This window comes from Nesoenas mayeri (genome assembly GCF_963082525.1).
Source record: "Nesoenas mayeri genome assembly, chromosome: 12".
Taxonomy (NCBI): domain Eukaryota; kingdom Metazoa; phylum Chordata; class Aves; order Columbiformes; family Columbidae; genus Nesoenas; species Nesoenas mayeri.
In genome coordinates this window covers 15320006-15330002 of record NC_137547.1, presented here as the reverse complement: position 1 = coordinate 15330002, position 9997 = coordinate 15320006, and the positions used below count along the sequence as shown (strand labels likewise).

General features: G+C 53.6%; 1 protein-coding gene across 1 annotated transcript; it reads right to left on the bottom strand.

The window, feature by feature from the left end:
* Nucleotides 1–925: 925 nt before the first annotated feature.
* On the bottom strand, nucleotides 926–7861 carry CFAP263 (cilia and flagella associated protein 263; the record flags this gene model as incomplete). Its single annotated transcript, XM_080352028.1, has 9 exons — nucleotides 926–988; nucleotides 1876–2031; nucleotides 2572–2679; nucleotides 3333–3488; nucleotides 3970–4050; nucleotides 4490–4645; nucleotides 5681–5842; nucleotides 7205–7331; nucleotides 7797–7861. 9 exons carry the CDS (start codon nucleotides 7859–7861, stop codon nucleotides 926–928), a joined length of 1074 nt encoding a protein of 357 aa, XP_080208154.1.
* Nucleotides 7862–9997: the final 2136 nt, after the last annotated feature.

Sequence of the window (9997 nt, the reverse complement as noted above, 5' to 3'; positions counted from 1 at the left end):
GAGAAATGGGTCCTGAAAGGCATTTTCAGTGTGGGCAGCGTGAGATGCTATGGACTGTTCCTGTACACCCCAGTGTCCTACTACAGCGACTAGATCGTGGCCACCACTAAGGACAGGACCTCCCGCATTCCCCAGGGCACAAGCTGATCTGCAGGCTCCACCCAAATAGTGGGAAGAGGCTTCCAGAGAAGCAGTGGGGATGTTTCAGGAAGTTGGTTTCAACCCCAAAAAGGGAAAGAAGAACTGAACTCATCTGAGGCTGGCCCATCTGAGACGATTTATAACTCCTGCAGTGGGAAAATGCTTCCCATCTTCAAGGGACACTTACACTTGCCCCAGGTGCTTGGGAAAGGAGTAGCTGCTCCATTCTCGCTGTTCTGTTTCTTTAGGTAAATGATGTATCCCTTAGTGATCAGAAAGCCTGCTTGGTTCATGCATGCCATGTTGAAATTATTTGCCCTATATGCTCTCACTGCTCTGGTCTCTTCTGTTGTCTGTGCACACTTGGAGATGTTGAACTCCCACATCTCCCAGGGAACCCCCTCTGGTTCCTCCTGCACTAAGTGATCACGAGGGCTTGCCCAGAGAGAAAGGACAGTTCCTGTGAACATGTCAGATTTGATCACCAGAGAATAACTGCCTGTGGTGATGGAGGGAGCGGGAGCACCCGGAGCAGAGCTGGCTGACCTAGCAGGGCCTGCGGACGGGCCAGGCAGCACAGCTTGATGGAAGTCAGCACACGCTGGGACAGACCAAAGAGATGGCCTCACAACAAAGCCATGAGCTTCTTTATCATTTCAGCAGAATTCATTTAATCTCACTGCAGCTTGCAGGGTGCTGCATTTTCCCACTTGACAGAAAAACTTGCTCACAGGGCTGGCTCCTTCTGCAGCTTCCACTGCCTGCCTTGCAGCATCAGACAAGCCTAGCACTGGTTACCAGACATCTTGACTTGTTTCCATGCTCTGCGGTACCTTTGCAAAGACATCTGCAAGAGGAGAAAGAAGAAGGCCTTAATATGTCCAGACAGCAGTGATATGTTGTAGAGAAAGCTGCAAGGCTGGAATCTATCAGCCTGGCCTGAGCTGCTGTATTGCTTGTCCCTTCATGCCCCCCTGCTCCCACCTGAGGCCGGTGCTCGCTGTGGCATGCTGAGGAGAGCTCCTGCAGCTTTGGTTTATCCCCTGAATGCCACAGGAAGCCTGGAGACCCCACACAACAGCACTGTGTAGAAACACAGCCCTTTGCATGGCAGCATAGGTGTTGGACATGCTCTGCCACAGAGGGGCCAGCAAGAAAGCAGTTTTGTCTCCCAGCAGCTGGTGAGAAGGGATCTGCTTGCGCAAAGACAAGCCTGCAGGCAGGCTGCCCACCAGCTCTGGGGTAGCCACAGTCAGACCCCTGTTTCTGAACTTACAGCACTGATGCTGACGTGTCAAGCATGAATCCACACAGTTCTGGCCTTTGAGAAAGGTTGGACCACATAATAAGCCCCATTCATTGTAGACTGGTGTGCTGGGGGGCTAAATGCTGCACAGTCACAAGCTCAGAGCTTTCCCCATCCCAGCCACAGCAAAGCCCATCTCTGCTCGAGGATGAGCAGGGTGCCAAAGTACAGGAGCACACTATCTGTCCCATCCACACCAGCCACTTCTCTCCCCACACTGCTGTGCACACAGACATCCTGCACAGGGCAAGGTGCAGACGCATCCTGCTACCTCCACTGCCCCGGTGTCACGGCAGAACTCTGGCACGGCTTCCCAGCAGGTCAGGAGCGAACACCACGGCTCCCAGGGTGGCACAGACACGGCTCCACCAGGACCCAGCACCCAGCTGGCACAGATTCGGGCCCCCGCACACCTAGCCTGGTCTCACCTCAGCAACCGCCACCTTCCTCTGCCAAGTCTTGATGCTCTTTTCAAGGTCAGTAACAGACATTTTCCTCTGCACATAACTCATCACAGAGGGGACATCGTAGTCCAAGAGCTGCTTTTGCAGCTGCCGATTCACGCTCTCAGCTTCAGCTCGTTGCTGCCAAAGGAACAGGGACAGAGAGGAAGGAGATCACAGGGAAATGTCCCTCTGTCGGCTGGTGGCCAGTCCTCCAGGGAAGCCGGCAGGCAGAATAAATTAAACCTCTGGCAGTGCAGGGGAGCAGGGGAATGCATCCACCTGCAGCAGGTGCCTCCATCCCTGCCAGGCAGCACTGCAAGGGAGCCCCTTGAACCCACTTCCCAAAGTTGTGGTATCCCCGCCAGTCTATGTGTCCCCAGACTGGCATGACAGCAGTGCCACTTCTCCTTTGGGAGCACACTGCTGATGAAAAGTTGAAGGAAACACAATTTCAAGAAGCCAGTGGCAGGTCCCTGTGGAGCTAGGGCCAAAATCCACAACACGGCCTGTTCTGCAAACCTGCTGTGCTCACTGGCACCTGCAGGAGCCCCAGGACTTGCTCAGACCCAGAAAAGCACACAGCTCATTGCTGGGCCTCAAAAGGGCATCAGTAGCCAACATATCACAAAAAGTGCCTCAAAAGAGTACTCCCCAGTGAAGTCTCAGAGCTTCTCTTACCTCCTCCACCAGAGCAGCTTCTCTTTCAAGTTTCCCCAGAAGCACCTTCCTCTGGGAGATGTCTTTCTTCAGAGATGTGGATGTTGCCATGGCATCCTGCAGCTTCTTCTGGAACAGGAGAGCAGGACAGCATCAGCGAGCGCAGTGACAGCTCCCAGCCACTTGCAAAGCCACCCCTCTTCTCCTCCAGCTTGGTCTCAGCTGGCAGTGAGGGAGCTCTGCTTCCAAGGGAGCTCTGCGTCACCACTTGTCCCCTGCAGAAGGCAGCATCATGTCCTGGTCACGCAGCTACTGCTTCGTTACGTCCTCTGTGTCACAGCACAGCCCACAGCACAGCAGCTGCGGTTTAGGACTGACCCAGGCAGAATGGCTAATTGGAGAGAAGTAAATGAATACACCCAGCTGAGAAGCACTTTTCACTGATAAGGGCAGAGACTCAGTGATGGCTGCAGCTTGTGACATCTTTTCAAATGTCACAGGTTATGTAAAAAATTTATTTTCCTGTGCAAGTCAGCAACAAAGCTCTTTCCTACAGGAATTTTTCCCTGGGGTGTAAAATAACCATGCTGGAAACCATGAACCCCATTGTCAGGCTGCAGCCAAACACAAATGAGGGCATCGCTCCCCTTGGTGTGTTGGGCAAACCACCCAACCAAACTGTTTGTTCTCCTCTGAATGAGAAAGGGAAGGATGCAAGAGCTCATGTGTGACCCTCAGAAACAGAAGAAAGTCAAAATGGAGGTGCTGGGACATTCACTTACTTTACAGGAGTTGAGGACTTGGACAGTCTTTGCTGCAGTCAGTTTTAGTTGCAGCAGATCCTCATTCTTCTCCTCAATCTTCTCGTGGTACTGGGCGCTTCTAACCTGTAACTGCTGCATATGCACCTCACGGAGTGTATCTCCCATCTGCTGCTTCTGCAAACCCCAAGGAAGCAGAGCTGTAGGTTCCTGACCTGTGTCCTAAGTGAGAGGGCTCTGTTCTGTGGGGAAGGCAGACCTGAAGAACAAGGTCTTCAGCCTGACTGCAAACCTGGCTTTTGGGGAGAAATGCCTGGGCTCTGTGTCCTAGTTTGGAGGCTCCAGGCAGGGCAGTGCAGTTCCCAGGGAACTGCTCTGATCCACCATACATCTTTTCCAGGGCACGAAGGGCACAAAGAGATCTGCCAGCTTGCACTCTGTGAGACTTCTGGTCTCATCCCATGCATGCAGACATGTGCCAGGGCTGAACCTGGGAAGACGACAGTGCCCTTTGATACAGGCAGCAAGGCCAGGAGCGGAGGAGGAAGAGGACCATGCAACTCTACACAGAGCAGGCCTTGCATCTGCACTGGGCTGTACTCCTTCCATTGTGCAAGGGGCCATCTAGTCAGTGCTTCTCTTCAATTCCCACACGTACCTGCCTGAGCTGCTGCTGCAGCTTCTTCTTGAAACCCTTGAGCAAATAATTTTTTAAGTGAAACTTCTCTCTCAGCAGATCCTGAGGAAAGAAAGCAGGTTATAGTGGAACAACAGAGCCTGGGAGGAGAAAGAACACCCAGACCCCACTCCTTACAATGCATTTCCCATTCATCTCATCCACACTTCAGCATTCACTGCTGGCTCAGAAGGGAGCCCAGAGAGAAATGCTGCCCAGTGTCACCCTGCCCCAAATGTGAGGGCATGGCCATGCACTTTCCCAGGTGCCACTAAGAGCCCTGCATTGTCTGTGCTCACAGCTGTGCTGCAGCTCAGCAGGCTGGTGAGCACCTCAGCTAGTCACCAACTGACAAGTGTGACAAGGGCTGTCCAAACAGACTTGCTAGGACAGTCTGAAAACATGATGGAGGCCACACCAGAGTATGGGAACCAGGATTTTCCCTAACCAACATACTTGTCAGACAACAGACCAGCCTCTAAATTTGCTGTGATGCACTGACCCTCTGCCGATTCTTCTCCCTCATGTATCTCAGCAGCTTCTCGGTATCTAGAACAGGCCCTTTCTTGCCGGAGGTGGTGCCAAAGATGTCTTTCTCAAAGTCAATGATGGCTTGCTTAACATCAGTACGCCAAACATCTGCTTCTTCAATGACTGCCTGTAAAAGTAAAGTTGCATAACAGTCAAGAAGTGCTAACTTCCCTTATTCAAGCAGCTTTGGGTATAGAGAGCGCAGGTAAGGACCAGGCATGCTCTCTGCTCACATTACTAGCATTACTAGCACTGAGTTTCATTCTGTGCAGCCCAGGGCACATGGTGCAGGCTCATGCAGTGCTGCTACTTCACTGAATCAAAAAAGAACAAGAAAAAAAAATGTCTCACGTGCCAGAGTTTCAACATCTGTCACTCCAGCCTGACCTACAAACATTGCCAGTCTGACTAAGCCAACACAAGACAAATTACCATCCTTTGTTTACTGCATATGCCCTGTGGCCACATGAGAGGGACAGGTTGCCTGCTCCTGGCCACTGCAGGCAGCATCACTGCTCTGAACTGAATGCAGCAGTCCCCCCTTCCCCAAAAGCTCCCGAGCAGCTTGGCTAGGAGGAGGTCTTGGCAGTCAGCACAGGGAAGGCAGAGATGGTGACGCAGCCACAAGGAGCCTGTGGCAGGAACGCAGTTGTGAAGACTTGGAGCATGCTCTGAAGAAATCCCAGAGACAGCAGAACGGCAGACCCTGGACATGACTGCATGGGGCCCAGACAAATCGAGAAGCTTCTGGGAGCTGCTTGAATGAAAAATATGTCTGGCACAAAGGGCACACCTTCAAGAAGCTGACAAAAAGGAGATTTTTCTTTCGAGTGTTGACTTCTGCATCTCACACGGCAGATCTGAGATTCTCTGCCTAAAAATATTCCCCTCGTCTCTATTATTATTAGTTCTTGCCATAATGAGATCCATCTTTAGAGACCGGGCACCTTTGATCTCTGTTGGAAAATTCGGCTTCAAGAAAGGTGTGAAGTGAGAGTACAGTTCTGGCTCCCACTCTCAACTCAGGACCACTCACAGCTATGAACAACCCTCACCAAGCAAGGCTGGTTTGCTGCCTGAGCGATGGCGTGTTGAAAGATGTGTGAAAAGTAACAAGACTGTTTGACACCTTGGTGATCGTAGGGGTCCTGGAGAGCCATACCTCGAGGTTCTTCAGGGCCTGCTCCGTGTCCTCTTCCATCCTCTGGATCTCATCCTTCACGTCAGCCAGCTCCCGCTCAGCCAGCTCACATTTCTGCTCCACTGTCAGGCTTACAACAGAGTCTGATGCACTATATAACCTGGATTTGTGCCTGCCACGTGTCTGCAACAATCAAGGAACAGTGCAGATGCCATTAGAAAGCCAGCACTGGCCAACTGTTGCTGCATTTTCCTGTATTCAAACAGAAAATAATCTCAATGGTCCCATTAGAGGGATTCCAGCTTACAGCAAGGACAAGGAGGCCTCTCCAAAGCAGAGGTAACTCAGGGCCACACCTGGGCTGACCCCATCTGTCCTCACATCCACCCACAAAACCCTCCTACGTGAGTACTTTCCGCTCAATTCAACAGGCAAATTCAGAGATAGAGGTTAAAGCCAATGTGACAGCTTCATCTGGGCAGGTAAAACAGCTCTTTTTAGGGCAGATGCTAATTGTTATTTAGGACTGATGGGGTCTCCTACCACTGCCTGGGTCAGATGCCGTGAGGAGCTGAGCTTGCTGCAGAATGGGCAGGCTAGAGTATGTTCTCAGAAGAGCTGACACCATTCGGGAGCCGTTCCCAGTGCCGTGGGGACATAGCGAGGCAGGCACTGCTCTGCACAGGGCAAGTGCCCACCTGGACAAAGGCAAAGTTTCTAAGGGCTCAGTCTGGGACTAACCAGAAAGTGGCTACTTCGAACTCAGGCAGATGTCAAAACCCAGTGCAGGACACTGGCTGAAAGGAGTTCTATCACAAAGGATCTACAGCTTCTGTTCATTGTGTCTCTGGTGAAAAGTGACATTAGGGCCAGCAGGTAAAAATCTGCACCAAAAGCTTGTTCATAGCTCAAGTAAGACGGAAAAGAGCAGCACACTAAGCGGAGGTGCCCAAGTGTGGATGCACGCAGGTCTGAGCCCATGTGAACTTCCCCAGGAGGCAGGAGAGGAGCAGAGCATCCTGCCACAGACCTGGTATGGCCTTGGGCAAGTCTTCTGCTTTCTTGGTATCAGCCTCTCTATTTAATTCTACTTCAAATTATGCTGTGGTGGGGTTTACTCATTTCAGATCTGCCTGGCACTTGCCATTTAGGAGAACACAGTGCTGTCACACACGGAAGAGACAGCATCAGCTCAAGGAGGAGAAATGAGAAGGCAGCCTGGATTTTATGCTGCATGCAGGAACAGCAAGGCAGCCCAAACTCTTACACCTACAAGACCAGCAGCACCTTTTTGCAAGCAGATGTTTAGGTTAAGGGCTCACCACTGCGAAGCCCAAGTGCAGAGGGCTGTTGGGGGCTTTGTTAATCAAATTTCAAACCGAGGAGCTTGCCTGCTGACCTCCCAGCAGATGAGTGCTGAGATCAGGAGGTCAAAGAGGCTGCAGAGGGAGGAAGGGTTATGACTCTGTGCAGTAAGGTGGCAGCCAGACCCAAAAAAACAGTACCCGTGACCATGCAGTTGGTGCCCTGGCTCTAGAGCAGTACCTGCGAAAGCTCTGCTGGGGCACTCTGTGCCTCGGGCAGCTGCCGGAGTGACGGGTCGCCCGGATCCATTTTACGGTGCCATTTCTCAAACATTTCCACCTCTATTTGGAGCAGGTCATTGCTGTGGCTGCGAGGGAGAAGGGTTGGGCTGAGCCCTTGGCTGAGCTAAGCACCGTGTTGGGGAGCAGCTGAGCCAAAACACGGGACCACAGGGCATAGCAGGCAACCAGAAAGGGATGGGAGGGTCTGAGGTCACCCCAGCTAGGACACAGGACCACAGCCAGACCCGGTCCTTCCCGGACCCAGAGCAGCTGCCTGAGCCTGGGCCAGCGAGTTCTCCCAGGGTCTGGGGCAGGAGAGCCGGCAGCTGGTTCCAGACCCTGACCGCAGCGGGGCAGCACCCACATCCCACCCGGACCACCCCCTGGGGATGGTGCCCAGAGCGGGGGCAGCCGGAAGACCCAAGCCCGCCCAGCCCTGCCTGACCCAGCCGGTTAAGGGCCGGCGGCGCTCCCAGCCCCGGCCCGGCCTCTGCAGCTCCCAGCAGGGCCCCGCAGCCCGAGGACCCCCAGCCCGGCCCGGCTGCCGGTACCGGGCCTCCTGCAGCTGCGCCCGGAGCTGCGGCAGCGGCAGCGACACCAGCGCCCGCTCCGCCATGGCCGTCTCCTGGCAACGGCGGCGCGGGCAGGGACGCGGGGGGAGGCGTGCGGGGAGTGGGGCGACATGGGAACACAGCGGGGATACAGGGGCACAGGGACAGGGGACATGGGGACACGAGTGAACATGGGACACAGCATGGGACATGGGACACAGGACAGCAGGGGACATGAGGACAGGGGGAATGGGGGGACAGGGGGCACGGAATATGTGGTCGCACAGGGATACAGGAGCAGGGGGCATGGGGAGACACAGGGGCACAGCGATACACGGACATGTACAAGGAACCATGGGGGTCTCATGTCCGCATGCATGCACATGCACACACATCTCAATGCACATGCACACACATCTGAATGCACGTGCACATACATCTGAACACACATGCACACACACAATGTCACGCACATGCACATGCAGCGCAAACGCATCTGTGGGGGCTGGCTGGAGTGACACGGGGGGAGGGATGCTGAAGGGGCAGCCCCCCAGGGGTCTCCAGGGGTGCCCATCACTTCCAGAAGCTCCTGGAAAGCCTGCCTTTGGGCTCCTCCTTGCCAGACACACCAGACATGGTCTGGCCCATCAGCTGGGTGGCAAAGTCTCTGGAGGGGCGCAGGCAAATACTGGGTCCCAGCTCACATTTAGGGTGCACCTGCACCGTGGTGGGGGTTTCTTTGCATGTGAGGCTGCAGTCTGCTTCTTAGAGGCTCTGCTTTATCATGGACTGGCTGTAAAAATGAGGGAACGGTAGCACCAGTTCAGAAGGCAGCTGCCCTCACGGGTATGCCTAGTTTTAGGAGCTTTGTGAGAGTGTGGAGCATCGTTTCTAAGTGTCCCTGTTGCTGGATCCAGAGCATGGCACAGCCATGTGCTCTGACTTCCCTGTGCTGGATGCTCAGGACCAACGGCAGCAGGTGGCAGGTCTGTTTAAATATGCATCTCAGCCCCAAAAGTTCATGATGTGGCTGGTGATGCATGTCCATGGCTTTTCTGGGACAAGGGATGCAAATCAACCTAATTATACAAACAAGAGAAAAATCAATGCCCTGGCAATGCTGGCCCTATTTCTGGCTAGAACATGTCAAAACTTGTCTTCAAAACACATCTTGAGTTATAACTGCATCCAATTCATGGGAGGAACCATGCTTCCCAGCCTCATCAAGTGCAGGGATGAACACCCCTCATTGCAGGACCTTCATCACATGCAGAACTCAATGCCAACAATCAAGCATTTTGAGATAAGAAGGACAGGACAGCATGTATGTGACAGAGCTTGGAGGTGCTCTTTGCATTCAGGGTTGTACAGAGATCCCATTAAAACCTTAACATGGGTTCCTGAATTAAAAGTTGTATTAAAAGCAGTGTTTGAGTGAGCTGGCTGATTAAGATTGCAGGGGTAATTGTAACACCAGACTCTCATTCTCTGCTCTGGCCCATGTTTTGTGATGCTCCAATCTGAGACAGCCAGTATTTCATTGTTCGGTAGGATGGGGAGAGGCTGCTCAGTGGCCCAGGGGAGCAGGAATGGCATTGCAGGAGGGTCCAGCAGTGTTGTGCCAGAGGTTTTGCAGCTGCAGGAATGTGGAGTGCAGATTTTAAGAAGTTTATAGTTCTGTCCAGCTGTTCAGCTGCAGAAAGCTTTTCAGAAGTCAGCAGGAGACTCAGCACATCTCTGCCTCCAACCTCAGCCAGTCTGCGGTTATGTCAAGTTCCTCCAGAAGAACAGGGAGCCCTTCCTCCATCCAAGGTCTCGCCTTGGGGGTGACAAGGGGTGATGGGGTGACAGGAGGTAATGAGAGACTGTGACAAGGGCTGTGGCAGGTGGTGATGGGGGTGTAACAGGGGACTGATCAGGTGTGTTACAGGGCTGAGGTAGGGTGACAGGGGTGGCAGAGGTGACAGGGTCTGTGATAGGATGTGAGGGAGTGACCGGGGTGTCAAGATGTGATAGGGATGCGACAGGGTGTGACGGGGTGTGTCAGAGTGACGCGTGATGGGGACAGCAGGAGGTTAGGTGCGTGACAGCGGATGGGGAGGGTTTGGGTGGCGGGGCCGTGGCGGGTGACATGTGGCCGGCTGATGAGGGATGACGAGGGCCTGACGGGTGAGTGACGGTTGCGATGGCGGGGGTGACAT